At 33.3% G+C, this 20382-nt stretch overlaps 3 protein-coding genes across 5 annotated transcripts; 1 reads left to right on the plus strand and 2 right to left on the minus strand.

Moving 5' to 3' along the window:
- Nucleotides 1–2035: 2035 nt before the first annotated feature.
- LOC126660608 (uncharacterized) lies at nucleotides 2036–6330 on the minus strand. The gene is made up of 5 exons (XM_050354179.2): nucleotides 5620–6330; nucleotides 5396–5528; nucleotides 4502–4616; nucleotides 3043–4083; nucleotides 2036–2618 (listed from the first exon to the last, which is right to left on the minus strand). Exons 1-5 carry the CDS (start codon nucleotides 5864–5866, stop codon nucleotides 2367–2369), a joined length of 1788 nt encoding a protein of 595 aa, XP_050210136.1. The 5' UTR covers nucleotides 5867–6330; the 3' UTR covers nucleotides 2036–2366.
- Nucleotides 6331–8827: 2497 nt separating this feature from the next.
- On the plus strand, nucleotides 8828–13931 carry LOC126660934 (arginyl-tRNA--protein transferase 2-like). 2 transcript variants are annotated; one of them, XM_050354655.1, is made up of 6 exons: nucleotides 8828–9051; nucleotides 9701–9739; nucleotides 10023–10173; nucleotides 10490–11614; nucleotides 12528–12837; nucleotides 13483–13931. In XM_050354655.1, the coding sequence occupies exons 1-6, from the start codon at nucleotides 8910–8912 to the stop codon at nucleotides 13597–13599; spliced, it is 1884 nt and encodes a 627-aa protein (XP_050210612.1). In that variant the 5' UTR covers nucleotides 8828–8909; the 3' UTR covers nucleotides 13600–13931. The 2 variants fall into 2 exon arrangements, with proteins under 2 accessions (XP_050210612.1, XP_050210613.1); XM_050354656.2 differs by lacking the exons at nucleotides 8828–9051; nucleotides 9701–9739 and having other exon boundaries at nucleotides 10081–10173; nucleotides 10498–11614.
- A 1208-nt stretch (nucleotides 13932–15139) lies between these two features.
- LOC126662195 (protein yippee-like) lies at nucleotides 15140–19439 on the minus strand. Of its 2 annotated transcripts, none has more exons than XM_050356093.2 (6): nucleotides 19338–19439; nucleotides 19079–19190; nucleotides 17042–17085; nucleotides 16189–16297; nucleotides 16033–16088; nucleotides 15140–15461 (listed from the first exon to the last, which is right to left on the minus strand). In XM_050356093.2, the coding sequence occupies exons 2-6, from the start codon at nucleotides 19172–19174 to the stop codon at nucleotides 15377–15379; spliced, it is 390 nt and encodes a 129-aa protein (XP_050212050.1). In that variant the 5' UTR covers nucleotides 19175–19190; nucleotides 19338–19439; the 3' UTR covers nucleotides 15140–15376. The 2 variants fall into 2 exon arrangements, with proteins under 2 accessions (XP_050212050.1, XP_050212051.1); XM_050356094.2 differs by having other exon boundaries at nucleotides 19079–19176; nucleotides 19338–19408.
- Nucleotides 19440–20382: the final 943 nt, after the last annotated feature.

Genomic DNA, 20382 nt, shown 5'->3' on the forward strand with positions numbered 1-20382 from the left:
CATGTGCAACTTCCATTTCTTTTTCTGCTCTTTCATTTTCCTTTCTCATGTCTTGTCATTTTTCTATTTCAATAAAACTAACAATATCAATTAACCAAATCCTAGTTAGAGTTATTAAATACAAATCACCTAACATGAAAAATTAAGGCTTAATTACTCAAAAACCCTCCACCTTTCACTTTATTTTCGTTTATACCCTGACCTAGGAAAAATGTCATAAATACTACTGACCTTGTCATTATGTTTCGCCCGTACCCCAAATTTCAAAAAAAAGATGATTTTTTAAAAACAACTAAATTTAAGGGTTATTTTATACCTTTTTCTATTAAAAAATGTACAAACTAATACTTCATCTTTAAAAACGTTCAAATAAGTCCTAAAATTAATTAATTTTTTAATTTAAATAAAATAAATAAATAAAATAACATAGTTTTATTAAGTCCTATTTATTACCGTATTCCTATTTAAAAAAACCGCTAATATTATTTTTTTCATTTTTATTTTATTTTTACGAAAATAAGCTCCTTCCTCCATGGAGGAAGGAGCTCGCACTGCTCCTTATCTGCTTCTTCCTCCATGTGAGGAAGGAGCAGATCTGCTCCTTCCTCACATGGAGGAAGGAGCAGCGTGCTCCTTCCTCACATGGAGGAAGGAGCAGCGTGCTCCTTCCTCATGGAGGAAGGAGCAGCGTCCTCCTTCCTCATGGAGGAAGGAGCTGCGAGCTCCTTCCTCCATGGAAGGAAGGAGAAGCTCCTCCTCCATGGGAGGAGGAGCTATTTTTTTTAATTTTTTTAAAAAAAAAAATTGAAAATAGATTTTAAAATTAAAGTACGGTATTATGTTGAAATTAATTAGTCTGATGTAAAAAAATTTACGGTTTTTTATTTTTAACAAATTATTGATAATTAATATAAATTAAATTATTATTATTAGTTGAATTTTTTAAAGAAGAAGGTGTTTTTGTATAATTAATAACATTGACGTGTAATTAGAATATATGCTAAAAATGAAGGATTATTTTAAACTCTTTTTCAAATGAAAAGAGATCAATTTAATACCTCGAGGGTACGGGCGAAACATAATGACAAGGTCAGTAGTATTTATGACATTTTTCCTAGGTCAGGGTATAAACGAAAACAAAGTGAAAGGTGGGGGGTTTTTGAGTAATTAGGCTAAAAATTAACAGATTAAAATTAAAGTTAAATGTATTCGTGTCATAAACGAGTCAATTTGTTTATCACATAGTGTCGTGTTCGGATTAACATACAAATCTATTCAATTCGTTAAATAACAAATTAAACATGTCGTGTTGATATAATTCACGCAACAGACGTGTTGACATACATAATTTATATAATTTTCATATCGCATTTGTACTGACACGATTATGAAATCAATTATATTAATATTGACCTTATTTATATCAACAGAATAAATCGACACAATACAAATATGATCCGTCAATCGATTTTGACACTCCTAATCATAGTTATTATTCTATAAATGAAGAATTATTAGCATTAGTCAAACCGAAAAATTGCAGAGTGAGTCCAATGACATAATAATTTATGCATGTTACTATCAATATTGCTCATCTGCTAAACCATGTGATACTGTGCTCTTAAAGTAGAATCCCCAATGTGAAACCTCTGCACTTTTTTGTCTTTTTGCCTGCCTTCACCTTTTCTTTCCTTGTCAAAAGATAGTTACAGTTCGTTATAATATTAATAAGAGCAAAATTTGGTTCCATTAAAAATTCCCATCAAAAATTAGATTAAATTATTTTATTTTATTTCGATCATATCGAACAAATTAGTAATTTTAACTAAAATCTTAAAATACAAAACCGAACATACCAAATTCAGTTAAAATGATAAAAGTTAGAAGAAGAAAAAAAGTTGACTGTAACTGAACTAAATTTCGAGTAATCAAATTTTAATTTTTTTAACCATGACATACATGAATTTATTTATTAACCAAATCAAATCGACTGAATTACTATAATCTTTAACTAAATTTAACAAAAATAGATCAGTTAAATCAAATTAACTGGCCGAAAACAATCTCTTCAACTTTAAATAAAGACATCAATGGTTAATTAATCTTTGGACTTCTATGCAAGTTTCTAAGCTGGGAAAGAGCAACTGTAAGACTTGTGATTAGTTTCCCTAATAATACAAAAGATCATCAATTACTTAAATCTTTAAATTTCTGATAACTCTAATAATAAACTTTACATCATTGTAAGTCTGTAATGGACTCTGGTCAGTTTTCTCCTCTCTTTTCTGGTAAATCGGTTCTCTTTAACCATCCATCAGGTTGAAAACCAAGAATTTATAAACTGCCTGATCGGCTGATCCCACCTATCACCTGCCTCGTATTGGAGAACGTCCGCCTCTTTCATTGCCAACTTCGTCCTCTATGTCAATCCCGTCTAAACAAATACCATTGTTGTTGACACTTAACTCGGAACTGGCGTTACTGCTTGTTGCCAAAGGAGAGTCTGATACGCTAATCGTTCTGCTTCTTGTAGAACCCGATCTTACACTATACATAGACGACGCTGGAATATTAGTCATCAGAGGCCGTAAATTGCCAGGAATGCTTCGCCTTATGTCCTGCTCAACACATTATGAGATCAAATAAAGATTTAGACATGGTTCCCCATCAACTTAAGATATATAATGCAATAATTATAGGACATCGGGATTTGATATAAGCTGTACTTCCGCCATTTTTTTCTAAATTGTACATTTAAGAAAAGACATTTGTCTATAGACAGATGATTTTTTACGATTTCTAGATGACATTTACAATTCTATTCCAAGTTCGTCCTTCTTAGATCACACCATGCAATGGATCAAAACATTAATTCACTAATGGCTTAATAAATAAGGTTATATTAGTCTTAACACTTGTAAATTTAAGACAAAAGCACTTTTTCATATTAGTAATTTTACTTAAATGGACAATAAAAAAAGCGGAGCGTAATATGTAGCTTCAAATCCCGACGAGAATATAAAATTAGAGCAATATACATACCATGTGTCTCATAGCCATATCCAAAGATTTCTTCGAAAGTGATCTTCCAAAGCCAGAGCTGTCTGGTGACGATGACTTCCCAGACAAGTTACCATGAGGAGAAAGTTTATCATCTTGCCTAGGAGGTGCCAGTTTTCGCATATTTATTACTCTTTCAACCATCTTAGTTCCGACTAGGGCAGGGCTCACATTGTCATTAGCTTTAGCATGTAGACGACTGATTGCGGGAACAGAGCTCCCACTTGCATGCAAAATGCCATTAGGGGCTCGTCCTCTTGCAGGAGAGCATGATTGCCGTTTTGGTCTTCCATTAGATGTTGGCTCAACGGAGGAAGATCGTGAACTGGGCGCTCCAGGCCTTCCTCTAGATGCAGAAAGTGGCCTATCGGGTAGTGATGTTCTTAAATTTGGGGGAGCATCGAGAGAGAAACCAGGCATCTCGGATGGCTTCCATGGCCTAGATTTCACTGTTGGAGAAGTTCCTTGCGATGGCACTGGATTTCTTGCTGCTGTGAGTGTTGTCCTGGTGATTGAAGGAGATGACCTAATTGGAGGAGCAGATACTGATGGTGCACTAGCTGGTGCGGATGAACGTCGAGTTGGGGTTGATGCTCTTGATGTGGATTTAGCTGGAGGTATGGAGGGCCTCGCAGTTGGTGTTGGTGTTGACGATCTCGCCGTAGACCTTGTAGGTGTTGATGATCTTGCAGTAGGCCTTGTTGGTGTTGAAGATCTTGCAGGAACAGTCGGTTTTGTGGTAGAGGGGGTAGGCTTAGCGGCAGAGACAGTGGGCTTAGTTGCAGTGGCTGATGATCTCGATGAAGGTAGAGTGGCCCGTGAAGTAGGTGTTGACGATCTAGAAGGCTTTGAAGCTGGCGTCAAGGTAGGGCGCCCAGTTGGTGTTGAAGGCCGTGATCCTGGACCACCTGACGACGAAGGCCTCCGCATCCCTGCAGCAGAAGAGTTCAACCCAGGAGAGGAAACTGGTTGCTTAGATACTAAAGTTCCTCTAGCGGCAGGTTCTGGCTGAGGGTTTGCTAGCTATAACCACATGGAACAAATGAAACCGACCTCATCAGTTCAAGAACCAGAGAATCACAAGAGCTCATAACTTCTCGGACATTTAGTTTTTTATTGACTCATGAGCAAATTCCCAAACCATGCTAATGCACCACTCTAGAATGAGTTTAAGCCAATGCATTAGAAAAGGAAACAACCAATAGTAGACTCAATTTATAGCAGCTAGGGATATAAAAAAAATGAAGTCTTTATTGATTCCAAAATTTGATGTCCAAACTAAATCCAATCCAATGGGAACTATGTTATCCAAAATATTAAACAATTCTCCGTAACCAAGAAGAAAAAGAAGTTATGTTCAGCATTATCAATTATACTAGCAAAATCACAATAAAGTCCAACTAAAGGGAGTAATATCCAGGTTGTACGATAATGCACTTACCCTAGATTTGAGGGCAGTGGGGCGAGCCTTTGGAGTACCAATTTGACTCATAACCGTCTTTTGTGATTCCATCTCCAAAGAAGGAAACAAAGGAGTACCAGGAGGTGTGAGAAGCCTGAAAAAAGAACATATCTACCTTATCACCGGAGTTAAATTGTTATATGTAAGCAAAAAAATGATCTGAATTAAATTTAGCAGTTATGCCAGCTATACCCATCAATTACTTAGCATGTTGAACACAAAACTCACTACAAATAAAACCTCATTAGCTTTCTATAGTCTGTTAAGAGGACAATTGGTATCCCATCAATAAAAGAAAGTCCAGGCTCCCCTTCTCTGGAGATAACTTTGGCATGTAATTTTGTGAAATCGATATGTATTACTGGCTCTAGAAACCTTGGAAACATCTCTACGTTAGGGAGTATAGCACAAAATGAGGATGACAAAAGGAATTTTAATTTAAGACGATCTCTCAAACAGCATAAAGCACCAATTGATGAGTGTAGGATATGAATTTTGATTTAAATATGTACTGAATTATCCAAAACTTGCAAGATAAATTCAACCGCAAGAACCTTATCAAGTTGCAATATCAGAAAAATTATGACTCGAACTTCTCCATGAGTTATTCGCACAAAAGCAGTCGATAATCACATATACTTTAACAATTATGAACTCATTCTCTGACCTTTCCAATAGAATAATATTCATTTCAGTGTCCAATTATTCAATTCACAAGCTTACACTACACTAAAACAAAATAAAAAAATTACCAAAAACAAAAGTTCGTCTTTCCTAATATAAATCTCCAAATTACTGATTATGACCTCTAAACTTAATATCAAATCATAACAATCACTCATATAGACAAAAAAAGAAAGAAATTCCAATTACCAGTCATAGTCATTCTTATCATTCTCCGAATTAAGAAACTCCTCAGCACCACTAACTTTCCGCGGCGGCAGCGCAGGCATAGCTGTCGTTGTAGATGATATATTAAACAAAGGCGAACTTCCAGCTTTCGAACCTACAATTCAAAAAAACATAATATAATTCCAAAAACACTAATTTAAACACAAAATTAGCTAAACAAAATCAAAGATAATAAAATATAATACCTAAAGGAGAATCAAAATCATCTTCAGAGTCATTCAAAAGCAAAAGATTATTAAGCTGTTGATGTTCCTTCTCGCGTTTCTTCATATCTAAAAACAACGCTAGTTCCTCTTCCTTCTCCTTCAACATCGTCGCTCTCAATTGCTGCCGCTGCTTCACCGCCGCTGCCGCCATTTTCATCTGCGAAAACGACGACGACGACGGCGCCGAGGAGTCCAGCTGCTGTGAAGACCTAAAACTCCGGTTCATTTTCTCTAAAATTTTAAAAAAATCACAGATCAAATAATTAATAGCTTAGCAAAACTACTGAAGTTTTAGATCTAAAATCAAGCTCTAACTGCTGCATTTTTTAGTTTCTATAGTTTTAAATTTTTAATTATTTTAAACTAGAGAGCAGTGGCATTGTTGTTAAACGAAACGTGAAATGAAACGCGAAACGTTTTTTTAGAGAGAGAAAGGAAATTTGAAAAGTGGAGAGGTGAGATCACAGAGTAGCTGTGAGGAGAGGAAGAGTGTGGAAGAAGGGAAGAGTGAAGAGTGGCAATGAGTGGAAATAAGAGGAGAAATGGAGGGTAAAATGGTAAAGAGGGAGAGGTTGCTTATGGGTGATGGTGGGATTTTGTTGTTAGAGAAGGTACAACCGTCAGAATGGTTTTAGAGAGAGAGAGGAGACGGTGGTTGTTTTTTTCTTTTCTTTTCTCTCGCTTGCCTTTAAGTCTACGTTTTTTCAATTTTATTTTTTAACGTGGATGGATATTATTATTTATTTTGATTACCATTCTACCCTCACTATTTTGATTTTTTTATTATTTTATGTTGAAGAAAGTTTTTTTTTGCCAAAGGTTGAAGATAGTTGAATTTTGCTATTTGTGTTGACGCCTATACTTTGATTTTTTTTTTCTTTCATTTTTTTAATTCATCAAACTATATGTTTGAACACGCCACTTGAACTTACGGTATAGGATCACTTAATTTTTTTTTTTAACAACTAACTCTTAAATTTTTCAATTTTAGAATAACTTATCTCATAATTTAAATTTCATTATAAAGATTAAGTTTAGGATAATTTTAAATTTAGTTGCTTAAAAAAATTAAAATTAAATTAAATGATCCTGTATTACAAGTTTAGAGAACGAATTGACCCTTTTTCTTATATGTATACAATTATAAGAAATTTGGTAACATTCAAATATTAAACCTTATAACATAAAATGAAAATAGACAATTTATGTTAATGTACATTGGCTAATTCGTAAATATACTAAAAAAATAAAAAAATAAATTACTAATTGATATGTTAATAAAGTGCAATATTTGACCAAACTTCTCCAAAAGCGACAAACTTATTTGTAAGATTATAAACGGTATAATTTTTTTTTTGACAATATAATCAAATGATATAATTTTTCAATTTTAACAATACAATCAACTGAAAATATTTGTTATTTTTATAAAATTATTCACATTTTATTTTATATTTTATTTTAGGATAACACAATTTTATCTTTCAAATTTATTATTGTAGATATTTTAAACATTTTATTTAATTTTAGTGTTGATCAATTACATTAAAATAATTTAATAATTAGATACAATTTCAGTTTAATTTTTATATTCATACACTATTTATACTAGATTTTTCATTTTTAGTTGTGTTTCATTTATTAACATACTTCGATAAAACAGCAAGACATTTTTAATTATAAAAAAAGTTCAGATTGAATCTCAAATAAACGCAAAAAAAAACCAACAATTTAGACATGCAAATTCAAAATAATATTAGAGCATACTAAAATCGGCAAAAAAATCATGGAGGAGTAATATAATTCAAGAAAAATTACAAAAAAAAACAGAATAAAATGTAAATAAACTCAAAAAAAATTGTGACTTTCAATCTAAAAATGTCATTGAGAAAACCAAAATTTAGAGAAGAAAATTTATATATTCATAATCATAGAGAGAAAGGGGAGGCAAATGGTGACTTAAATTATCCAAGCAACATTTATACTTGATGCATATATGATATTGATCTTTTTATTTCATTTAGACCACATGACTAAAAAAGGTCAAATTTTTCATGACATTTTATAAAAGTCCAAACCTTTTAATTTTATCTAATTTATTCTGAAATACATGATTTCATTTCAATTTTGTCCAATTATAAAATTTTACTTGTATGGCGCTGATGCATGACATTGCCACATCAACGCCACTTAGGTGACACATGAGTAAAATTATATAATTGGACAAAACTGAAATAAAGACAAATTTAATAAAATTAAAAAGTTTGGATTTTTGTGAAACTATTATGAAAGGTTTCGTCTTTTTTGGTTATTTGACTTTGTATTTATAGGTCGAATTGATCTATATGGCATCTATAATAGAATGTCCTTACCGCTATATATGTGGTTATTGTTGAGTGCTTTCTATTAGAGAACACTCAACGAAATTGAGAGATTGATCTCAGAAATAGTCCGACTATTGTGAATGTTCTTATCATTAGCAACGCCACCTACCAAGCAATTTCACTACATTAGCTATATAATTAATCTTTCAATACCTTTACATCTTCTAACACAACTAACTAACCACTAAATTTAATAGTACATTGCCCTCCTTCAACTGCAACTTCTTAGCAAGTTGGCACATCAAATAAAAAGAAAATAAAATTTAGTTTATGTGCCTAACTTAATTTATAAGTTTATTTGTCATTTTTTTGCCAAATAAAACCTATCATTAGTTCATGACTTTATTTGTCATTTTTGCCAATAGGATAAATCCAGTATCTAAATAAATCAACAAATTCGATTTGATTCTAAATTTAAAAAGAATTTGATTAATTTTATTATAAAAATTATTTAAAATCTAAGTCAGACAAAAAAAAAAATCAAACTGATCGAATGAATTTGAATTCTTTTACATATTATTCGATTTTGAAATTTTGAACCAAATGCACCCCTAGTCGCCATAGAAATCTTGTGACTGTATTAAGTTCTTGCTCAAGTAGACATGAATTTAATGCCTTTTGGATACATTGAAAATCTAAACTTAAACAAGTGAAGTCAGGGATGAAATAATCAAAACTAGTTATGATTAGCCAAAACATGTAAAACGTAGAAACAATAAGGACTATATAGAAAACAAAACCAAAACTTTCCAAATTTAAAACGACGAGCGACGACTTTGAATATTAACATTCAAAACGACGTCGTATAAATCTGGTCAGACCGTGACTAGAAAAATGATTCGATGAAGACGAGCTGTGTTTGAGAAAATCGTAAGAGAAAACAAAATGGCAGGGAAGATAAGGAAAAACGACGCAGGTTCCAGTTCAAGCAGTACTATCGGAGGAGAAACTGTGGTGGTTGATTGCGGTCGCCGGCGAAGCTCTTGCGGTTACTGTAGATCCTCCGGTAACACTAGTATCTCTCACGGTTCGTTTTCTTTTCAATTAAATTCAGTTTTGATCGTTGATTTCTCTCGATTATTTGTTTGCGATGTCATTTTTTTTAAATTGCCGATTTTTTTTACTTTCTAGTAGAATTTCGAATTTGTGAGTTTGATTGTGGATGAGAGAAGTATGATAGGTAGCTGTAATGCATGTGATGATCAGTTCTCCTATTAGACGTTGTATCGAGTGAATAAAGTGCGAGAATTAATTTTGAATTTGCATTCATTTAAACTGCTTGTAATCTTTTTGGAGTTGAAACAATTGAATTTTGGAGATTATACTCTTTTTGAAAATGAAAAGTAAATAAATGTAGATTTAAGACTTTCTGAGCACACTTTCCTTGTTCGGAGTAAATCGGATAAAAAAATTCAAGTCAATTGAGTTCATATCTTGTCGAATGATGTCAATTTTGATGCGATTTCGCTTTTTCAAAATGCTTGTTTCTTTTTTTTTAAGATTAGAAGACGTGAATATCAGTAACTATGTTCAATTCAAAGAAATGAATTGAATTTGAGAATTGACCAACTATTTACCAATTTGATTGAATCCAAAGACACTGTAAAGTTTTCCATCTTCAGTCTCTCAGTTATGCTGGTTTAATATTTTTCTGCTATTTTTCTTTGTTATTGTAGGTCTATGGGCACGCAGCATTACTGTTGATGACTATCAAGGTACGTAGTATCCGCTTCTTCATTCACATGTTTTGTCCATCAAATAAAACCTCTGTTGCAATTTATGTTGCCTCGACCAAGTTGGAAGAGTTTACTGCTGTAAAACCTTGCATGATAGTTATCATTATTAGCTAAAAGTTTTACTATTGAGGTTCTCCTTAAGGACATTGCTTTTCCTTTTAATTTTTTCTCTTCCCTGAGCAACATTCCATAACGGCTGCCACTTTTTGTGCTTTTATAAAGCTGATTAACTTTTTCTTTCAAATTAATACTCTGGTTGTAGATCTTCTTGATCGGGGGTGGAGAAGATCGGGTTGTTTTCTGTACAAACCTGAGATGGAAAGGACATGCTGCCCATCTTATACTATTCGTTTGAGGGCTGGTGATTTTCATCCTGTGAAGGAACATCTCCGTGTCTTTAGAAAAATGCAAAGGTACGCCACTAGCTCTGCTTGTTAAAAATGATTTCATTTAATTTTGCAGATTGCATTAAGTCTTTGTAGAACATGCAAAAGTAACGTCTATAACCTGAATTCCATATAAGGTATTATTGTCACTTGGTGCACTATAGGATCTTAACAAATGAGAGCTTCTTAGTAACCAATTATCAGGATCTTATGTTAGGACCACAGGGGTTTTGGAATCCTCTGTTCTAATGATTCATTAGTAGCTTCAATGAATTCCTTGAATCATCTAATGTTTAATAAAATTTAGTTCCATATTTATATACTGATTATGCTAAATACCTAGATTTTTAGATGGTACGCTGGATGTGAAAAAAACAATGGAGGCTGTAGAAGACACAAATGTCTCCAAAGATATGTGCAATTGTGCCTGTCATGAAGTTTCAGGCTCTGGGACAAAGGAAACTTCGGCTGCAAATATTGAGAAGAATATGGCGGAGCGTTTTGCTGATTCTTTATCAGATCAAGTTGATGCTGTGATTCGTACTTGTGCAGAAAGTGGGGAATTCCCTAGAAGTATACAATTACCAAAAGCTTCTGTCAAAAAAGTTTCGCAAGCCAAAAGCAAGCTGTTAGTTGAAGGAGCAGAATGTCTCTTGTACTCTAGCAACATTGCATTTCAAATAGCAGCCACTATAAGACGGACAGAATCAGCTGGAGAGGATGCACCACACAGCGCTAAGTATGATATGTTGTCACCTCAAGTTGTTGCAGAAAAACTGACTGCTTCATTAAATCAGTTTTCAGAAAGTAGTGGTTTGACTATCAGGGCTTGCAATGGACACATTAATTTTTATGCATCTAAAGCACAGGCGTTTTCCACTGAAGGTGTGCATGTTGTTACTGACTCCAAAGAATCTGCTGCAGGTTGTAAAAGAAAAGCCTGCTGTAAGAGGATGAGTGTCAAAAATCCTCTGGGAAAGAGGCGCAAGCTAGAGATACATTTGAAAAGGTCCAGCTTTGATCCGGAAGAGTTTGAATTGTATAGAAGATATCAGATGAAAGTGCATAATGATGCTCCAGATCATGTTACTGAAAGCGCATACAGGAGGTTTCTAGTCGATACTCCCTTAGTTTCTGTTCCACCATCTGGTGATGGAAGTGTTCCTTCATGTGGATTTGGCTCATTTCATCAGCAATACGTTATTGATGGCCAGCTAGTTGCTGTTGGTGTCGTTGATATTCTTCCTAAATGTTTGTCCAGTAAATATTTATTCTGGGATCCAGATTTTGCTTTTTTGTCATTAGGAAAGTATTCAGCTTTGCAGGAGATAAGTTGGGTAAAGGACAATCAAGTCTATTGCCCAAGTCTTCAGTATTATTATCTTGGCTATTATATTCATTCATGCAGCAAGATGAGATATAAAGCAGCATATCACCCATCTGAGCTTCTCTGTCCTCTCCGTTACCAGTAAGTTTCTCCTTTCTTTACGACCACATAGTATTATCTGTGCTAGTAGGATAGTTTCAAACTTCTGATTACAGCATTTATATTCCTTATTTACATTTGGCCATCAGGCCATCATCTAAAGACCATTTGCGCAATTCTACTTTTAGATCCAGTAGTAATCTGCAACAAGCATGCTTTTGTCTGTGCTGAAATGATATTGGGGATATAAAAATTCTCAGTTTGCGAAATAAACTACAGAACTTCAGAGCCTTGACCATCAAATAACTGTTTTATTTACTAGACAATTGAATGACAGCTCTAACTTTCAGTTGCTAGGCAAGTTCTTGTTTAATACAGATAAATTACTTGCAACTTTACTCAAGCTTGGGATGAAAGATAGTGGTCTGTTTGTTGGTTTAGAGGTAGAAAATAGTTAAATCGTCCCTTTTTCTCTCATATATGGCTTTGAGATAGCAGGTTAAAGAGTGATTAAGGCTGAAACCTGGTTAGATTGAGCGGGTTGGCGAATATTCCTGAAAGACAGTTTCAGTGTTGCATTGATTGGGTTAATATTTCTTGCAGTTACTGAACTATGTGCTTTTTACATTACTGTTTCAGTTTTTACATTTTGGTAACCCAGTTTCCATTTTTTCAACAACGAGAGGTTATTCGGTGAATTCAAGTGAAGTATATGCAGCAATGGAAATTATGTGGCACCCATTTTTTCAGTTTCCACATAAGCAATTATTGGTTGGATTTGCGATAGGAACCTCCCGTTTTTGGGAAATAGAAGCTGGGTTACCAAATCTAAAAAATCAAACGATTGTAACCGGTAAAAAAAGAAAGTCGTTCTACATTGATATGACCAGCTTTTTGAAACTTGTTAGTTCTTTGTTGAATCAAAAATTTGATGAGCTGATTTTATCTTTTCCAGGTGGGTTTCATTTGATGTTGCAAGGCCTTTGCTTGACAGAAAGCCATATGTTATCCTTTCAGATTATTCACTTCTACAAGATGCAGAGCCTTTGCCACCTCATGCTTCTGAAAAGGCTGAAGTGCAACATGATGACAGTGGTGATGAATACTCAAATGATGTTCTTATGGATGATGGTGAAGAAATGATTGAATCTGAATATCAAAATTCTGATGATGAATCAGATTCAGAAATGAGTAGCCAAACCTTGGAAGATGGTGATGTCGGTGATGTGTTAATCGGTTTGAAGAAATCTCAAGTGAGATACGAGGTATGCAAATTCAGCTCTGCCCCTTCTCTTTTCTCCTCTTGTTATTGGCTCCCACTCTAGATACTTACAGATCAAATGATTATTTAAGGTGATACATAGAATTGTAAATGAACCAAGCCCCTCACAAACTAGTTGGTGCTCGGCTCAAAAATAGTTGGTTCGAATTCATTTGTAAGTTCAAGTTTAGTTTAGAAGCTCCAATAACTGAACAGAAAAATGCTCTAGCTAGGAGTACTTTCTATCATTTAGAAAACAATGGACAAGTTAGAATCTTTAATAATGACCAAAGATAAAAATGTTTGGTTAGCACCTCAACGTTCATCACATTTATGATTTTTTCAAGGTTACTGAACTATATACTTTTTACAGAACGGTTACCATCCTTTTCTTTCATTAGATTTATTATTTCAGGTAAAAAGTTGCTTGTGTGGCAACAGAAATTTGTATGGTTAATCAACGTGTCCGTTGCCACATAAGCAATTTTGGCCTGATTTGCTATGATAACCTCTCGTTGATGTAAAATTGGAAGTTCACTTAGCAAAACATAACAAATGAAATGATAGCAACTATTCTGTAAAAAATCTATAGTTCAATAGTCGCATAAAGCAGTAATCCGATTTTCTGACTGTTATTACTTTCTTGAAGGATCTACAGCGAGCTTTTGGCCCCAGTGAAAGGAGTTACTTGGAAACTCAATTGCATATATATAAGAGGGTAGTGGGTGCAGAATTGGCCAAGCGAATAGTCTACTCACTTGGGTGATTCAATTTCTCCGTGGGAATATCTCATCACCATCGGAGACGTGTATCCTATTTTGCAAACTCGGGTTTCTATTGAATCATGTGCGGTCATCATATTGAAGGCTAAAAGAATCTATTACATTTTGCAAACACTTTTGTACAAAGATCAGGTGTGTATGTATTGTACTCTCCGCTGATCAGTCTCATTTACAAATATGAAATCGAGGTAAATGAACTTTCTTGTCATTGGAGTTGAGATTTCTCCAGGTCGTCTTTTCTATTACAGGTTCTTTTCAGATTGTTCTCTGCATCTCAATTTATTTTACAATAAAGTGGAAACATGTTCATTTTTAACTTCTTGATCAATTCTTCTTACATTTTAAATCCATGAAATTGGTGGTTCAAATTATTCGAGTTGAGTGCTAATACTGGTTCGTATTTTAATATAATATCAAATTATTCGATTTGTTTCGTTATTGCACACCTCCTCCCTCCTTGGTGTATTGGAAGGAGAGAAATAGAGAACATGTTATGAAGAGAGAAGTAAAGGTATACTTATGGTGGCGGGTACAGTGAATGGATAATGCTGTCTATAACAATGCTGTAAAAAGACAAGACGATATGTCAAACTTGGAAAACCCAACATGAAGAATAAATACACATAATTTCATGAATGATCAATTTCTGATGATTTGGAAAATGTTCACTATTAACCACCTCTTGACTTGCTCTTTAAATCTAGTAAAATATTTTTATTTTGGAGTCGAAAAATTCAAAATCGAGCTTGAGCTGTTTGAGTTTGATCAAGTATTGAACAAAAAACTCCTGGAACTTGCGAGCCTAAACGGATTTTTTACGTACATCATAATCAATTATTTTCTTATTGTATTGACTTTTTACCTCTCTAAATTTAGATGTATAATATTTTAATTGGTTTAAGTTATAAATATTATAATGAATTGGATTTCAAATACGTTAGATAAGAATTTTTTTTTAATTGAATTCAAGCAATCAAGCTTAATCAAATAGCTTTGAATAGCTTGAACTCGAGCTTCAAAATTAAGCTCCTTCGAGCTCGAGCTTAAACTTGACATACTTTAAACTCAACTCAACTTGTTTATCCTTCACCATCAAACATATTTTCTCTGCAATTGTAAGCTAAGCTAAAAAGTTTGCATTTTTAAAAAACAGTTGGAGCTATCAATTAAAATAACATTTCAGCATTTAGCCAATAGATCAGTCTGAGTACCTCATTGTTCAAAGCTTAAATGCGACCAAAAATGAATAAGATTCAAAATTTTCCCTTTACTTTTTAGAGGTCTCACAAGCCGTGCGGGCTAAATATTAAAAAGTAGCTAATTTCCGTATTTTCACTACAAAAGCGATAAACTTCAAACTCGATACGAAGTAAGAATACTAATCAGACCATATGTTAATATTTTAGTTATGAATGGACAAATCAACCAAATTGTCAAATTCTTTACCATATGCCTTCTATTATATTGCACCAATCTAAGAAATTATTCCGAAAACAAAAAGATAATAATATTAATACCAACAACTTTGAAATTGAAGTAAAATATTGAACAATAGAATGAGGTTCTTAACATTGACTGACTGACCCTTAAACATGAAGTACATCAGAATCAGCAACTTCAATGTCTACAAATCATATCGTCGAACAGCGATATTGTGGCGCTGTCGAAATGAAGATTCTTGTTTTCACAATTTCACAGAGTTAAAAGTAATGACATGAGATCAGAGGAGAAAGAATGTACAATTTGGAAATGAAGGGTTAACTAGACATCATCTGCATCACTTCCACCAACATGTGCTTCATGATTTATCCAATAACTGCTTCCATCTGGACCAGATACCTTAAACCTGCTCAACAACAAAACCGTATACGCCCTTCAACTTTTTTACTTCCACACAAGCATGTAAGGGTTCGGCTTGGTATTTTTCGATAGGGTTATTGTCAATATATATTCACAAACTATACACGTTTTGGCAAGCATATCAAATTCGACACACCGGTTGAAAATCTGGTGAAAATGGACAATGTGGAAGAAGAGTTGGCCGCATCATTCACGCACAAGACAATGCGTTTCGGTAATCCACCTTCCACGTCATCAATTTTCACATGATTTCTAATCGGTATATTGATTTGCCAAAAAAGGGTAATCGGTGTATATATTTACAAACTTTCAAACGTTGTGATTAAATAATTGCAAAAACTTTTGGTTTGATTTGGTTTTTAATAATTGCAAAAACCAAAAATGAACTTAATAACTTAAAAACCGAACCAAACCTATATTTTTAGTTCGATCCAGTTTCATTTTTTCTATGCAGTTCAATTTTTGTAAAACCCTATAAGCATGTAACTTTATTGCAGAAAGCACATAATCTACAGTTAGAACGTAGAATTTCCTCCAAGTATCTATTTTCTACTGACCGTTCAAGAACGGATTTTCCTTCCTTGTACTTCTGGCTCTTTTCATGGGCAGTTTCCTGAAAGAAACCATCCAAATAATTATAGATAACGAAAAATCATTCTTATTCATATCCATTTTTTCTTTTAAAATTTTTAATCTCTACATCATAATCTTACATATTTCCACCCTATAATTGATCCACATCCAACACAGAAAATGTCAGCAACAGTATGCAATCCGGTCATCATCATTCTCTCTTCTTTGTCTCCGACGAAGGTATTCACTCTGTCAAACAGGGTAAGATGATTGAAGCTAAATAGCCACATTATAAGAATAGAATGCCTTGTAACTCATGTTGGTTAAATCGAAGTTCGGAGAACTAATGACCGACCTAGTTCACCATTTGAATTATTCTTGTTCTATCCAGAAATACTGACTAGAATGCCATCTACGGGATCAAAAGATTAATACTTCAACAAGACGATGTATCGTCTCTTCTTACTTTGCGCACAGATATTCGTAAAAAATCAATCAACTTTACAAAGGCATAATATTAACTCCTTATGGCCACCTTAATACTAAATGAATGATGATCATGCTTCCAAGCAAGTCCATTGTGCAACATCATGTAAAACAAAGCTTAAACCAGACTTACTTTTCGGAAACAGAAACTGATCATTCATATCAAAATTATTATATACCAAGACTGGAAATTTGAATAACTTCCATGCTAATGTCTAATAACAACAAAGTTGGCCCCTCAATTAATCCAGACCTGCAGCTTAGACCTCGCAAAGTGGAAGCCCAAACTCAATACTCACAGCAAATGATAATTGTACATCTTCAAACATGGTTGAACACTTACTAAGATGTTTTCACATGTAAACCTACGGGTGGCATGGGAGGAAAAGAAGTAATTGGCACCTTGGCATGGGAAATTTTTTAAGGGTTGTTGCACAACAAAAAGTAACATCGAAATTAAATTGACGAACGCTATGGTAAAAGGTTCCAAAATCTAGAAAAACTTACACCTTGTTGAAGAGATAAGCTTTCCCATGCCTGCTCTGGAAAGACTGAATGAAAGAACACAGTCAAAGCACATAGTCAGGATGCTTACGTCCTATAATAACCCGCAAATAAAACATTTGTTGGACAACGAGAAAGCATCAAAGGTAAAAAGAATTTCATTTTTTTCAAAAGCAAAACCATGAAATTCAGTTCCAAATACCCAAAAATGACAAGAAAATGTCTAGTATATCATTTCAAATTCCTCAATGAGCCAAACCCTTTTCACTATATCACTTTGTGATGACATAAAAATGTATGATGTATGTATGACAAATGTCACCTATACAGAACTTAAACAAAGACTCCATACGATAAACATAGTAAGATAAAGTCGGATAAAAAGTAAGGCTAGTTGTGTTTATATATAGATCCCTCGCTCTCTTTTGAGATTTAGAGAGATAAAGTCACATGAGTTACAACGGCAAATTCCCTTCATGTATGAACTCTTATCTTGAAACCTTATTCCCTCAGACAAAAAGCTTCTATCAGTGTAACTATCCTTTGTATATCAGGAGGAGCACATTAGTCTTAACTGCAAGAGCCTCAACTCCCCCAGCAATGAGAAAACCACCTTTCCCGAAAATTAGATGTTGATAAACCATGCAATCATTAGGAAGAGAAACAGAGAGAACATACTCGAGTTGTCAAAGCCTTCAGATTTCAGTCAAACCTGTTACTGCCATAATTTGAGCACCACTAGAAAAACTTCAGGGAAATATGACCTTGCATCGACAATCATGTGTGGATCACATATACAGTTGGACTCCATCTTTCACCTAAAAACTCGAGCTATCGGGTTATGCGCTTTTCTTGATATACATCTCACCTCAATCCCTCTCGGTTTGATGTTTGTTTCACTCAAACAAGCACAAACAACAAACATGCATAGGCCTAATGAAGATTTTTAAGTCAAACAAAAAGTTGGAAGATGAGCGAGGATAATTACTCCTATACAGACATCCAGTCAAACAATAAGTTTAAGAGCATAAAATGATGCAGAACACAAGCTGAACAATGAAACTATCCGATTGCAGTCCATCCCAATTCTACACATTATTAAGACGCGATTAATGATAGTAGTAAAATATTTCTTATTCAATGAGGTTTGCCATGAAAGCCACACCATCTACTAAATGCTCTTAGTGGATAAACATGTTTAATATTGAAGTTTATCTCAGCCAAACTATGCACATGAATCAGACTATTTATACAGGTTTGGCTCTGGATAAGCTGTGCAATGGTGAGAAATTACTTTGAATTAGTTCAAAACCGACAAAGAATTACTTTACTGTAATCATGTACTCTGATAGATATGTACAAACTTTCCTAAAAGAGATATATCTTCACTTCAGACATATAATCTACGAGTTTTAATCTTCGATGAGAAGTTCACAGACAGAGACTGCATGTAAGCGGAGAAGGAATAATTAAAAACATACGATCAGTTCAACAAACGTTAAAAATAGAGTTAATAAATTCATTTTCTAGTAAATCAAACACAGTCACAATCATTCATAATTGAATTCTACAAAATTTGTAAAATTCATTTGAACCGAACACACCATCTAACATCATATATAGCCACCCAAAATCCCCAATACCAACTAATCGAAAAGGGAACTATCAACTATGATCTAATCCTCACTTTTCAACTTATATCAAAATGAAAAAAAATCATTCATAGGACAATAATCATTTAAAGGTCAATAATCAATCAAAGATCATATCTTGATCCATTTAAACTTCAAAAATCAATCAATTAATCAACCCATCTCATCAAAGTTCTACATAATCACAACTAAAATTTCATTTCTTTTAATCAAACAAGTCTTCAATTCTACACATCACATGAACACATCAAAACATACAGTCAACCCCATAAAAATTACACAAAATCCATATAAAATCAACCCAAAATATTACAAAAAGATCAGAAATTCAATAAAGAACAATCAATCCAAATCCAAATTAAATAAAAAAATTTAAAAAAGAACAAACCTTTGAAACAATATCTTCATAAAGAGCAAGATGGGTTCTACAGTGCTTACAACTATAGATCTTCCCTTCAAGATTCACCACAAAAAGCCTCCCCATTTCTTCAAAATTGGATCTTTCCACAAGAATTAATTTATATGACTCTATACAGAATTAAACTAAAATACAAAATGAATTTTTTTAAATTTAAAGAATGATCAAGAACAAGAGAATTAAGAATGTTTTAGAGTATGGTTTTTAATTTATCTTACAGATTGCGTACCTCTTTAACTATATCTAAACTTTTTTTCTTTCTTTCTTTCTAGTGATGTGTTACTGCCTGATGTTGCATGGTTTGCAAGAAATGTAAGAAACTAATACTCATTGTTTTATTTTATTATTTTTAAAAATTTACTTACTTTTTGTATTCATATATTTACTTAAAAAATAAAAATATTAATATTTTTTATTTCAACTTAAAAAATATCATTGTTTGGCTAAATGATTAAAAAGGTTTAATTTTTAAAAAAAAAATTCACAAAAATTTAAATCTTTTAATTTTATCCAATTTGTGCTACACACATGACTTCGTTTCAATAACGTTCAAATACGTAATTTTACTCATATGGCCTACGTGACGCTGATGTGCATATGCCACACATCAGCGCCACATAAACAAAATTATATAGTTGTTCATTAAATGGACTAAATTGAAAATATTTTTTCTTTTTATACTTATCAATAGTGTTTTTTAATAGTGGTAACCTATAATCTAAAGATGACCTGTTGATTTGTAACTTTTAGCAAATTTAAACATCAATTTGTAACTTTTTAGTGAATTTAAACACCAATTTGTAACTTTTTAGCAAGTTTAAACACCAATTTGTAACTTTTTAGTAACTTTTTAGGACATGTATTTTTAAAAAAGGACTACCAAGCACTCCTTACTCTGTCGTCAATTGATGGAACGCCTCTACTATCAGGTAAGATTGAACTAAATTTTTATATTATTTTTTAATTTAAATGATCAGGTACGAGATGGTGTGTCATGTCATGAATGATCCCAACATTTCAATTCCGTATTCTACAAACTCCAGGTAATACTTATATTACTTTAATCGTTACCATCAGTAAGTAATTTTCCTTTAAAATATTATCGTTTTATATTGTTACCGTTCGTTTAGCAAATTTTTACGTATTAGTATTTTAATTTGTTAAACGAACGTGTATTTGGATGGCTCAATTAGTAGCCGCGAAGTCCACTTTTAGTTTTTTTGTTTAAGATTGGTTCATCATCTTCATGAGATGGCCTTTCTTCTTATATGTTT

The sequence above is a fragment of the Mercurialis annua genome, linkage group LG8 (assembly GCF_937616625.2).
Source record: "Mercurialis annua linkage group LG8, ddMerAnnu1.2, whole genome shotgun sequence".
Lineage (NCBI taxonomy): Eukaryota > Viridiplantae > Streptophyta > Magnoliopsida > Malpighiales > Euphorbiaceae > Mercurialis > Mercurialis annua.

Coding starts and splice junctions, on each gene's coding strand:
- LOC126660608 (XM_050354179.2), bottom strand. CDS start 5,866: ATGAACCGGAGTTTTAGGTCTTCACAGCAGCTGGACTCCTCGGCGCCG. Junction 5,529..5,619: donor TGATTTTGATTCTCCTTTAG/GTATTATATTTT, acceptor TTTGAATTGTAG/GTTCGAAAGCTGGAAGTTCG. Junction 2,619..3,042: donor ATATGGCTATGAGACACATG/GTATGTATATTG, acceptor TGTGTTGAGCAG/GACATAAGGCGAAGCATTCC.
- LOC126660934 (XM_050354655.1), top strand. CDS start 8,910: ATGGCAGGGAAGATAAGGAAAAACGACGCAGGTTCCAGTTCAAGCAGT. Junction 9,052..9,700: donor TAACACTAGTATCTCTCACG/GTTCGTTTTCTT, acceptor TTGTTATTGTAG/GTCTATGGGCACGCAGCATT. Junction 11,615..12,527: donor CTCTGTCCTCTCCGTTACCA/GTAAGTTTCTCC, acceptor TATCTTTTCCAG/GTGGGTTTCATTTGATGTTG.
- LOC126662195 (XM_050356093.2), bottom strand. CDS start 19,174: ATGGGGAGGCTTTTTGTGGTGAATCTTGAAGGGAAGATCTATAGTTGT. Junction 16,298..17,041: donor GCTTATCTCTTCAACAAGGT/GTAAGTTTTTCT, acceptor CCTGTTTGACAG/AGTGAATACCTTCGTCGGAG. Junction 15,462..16,032: donor GGAAAATCCGTTCTTGAACG/GTCAGTAGAAAA, acceptor GTTGTTGAGCAG/GTTTAAGGTATCTGGTCCAG.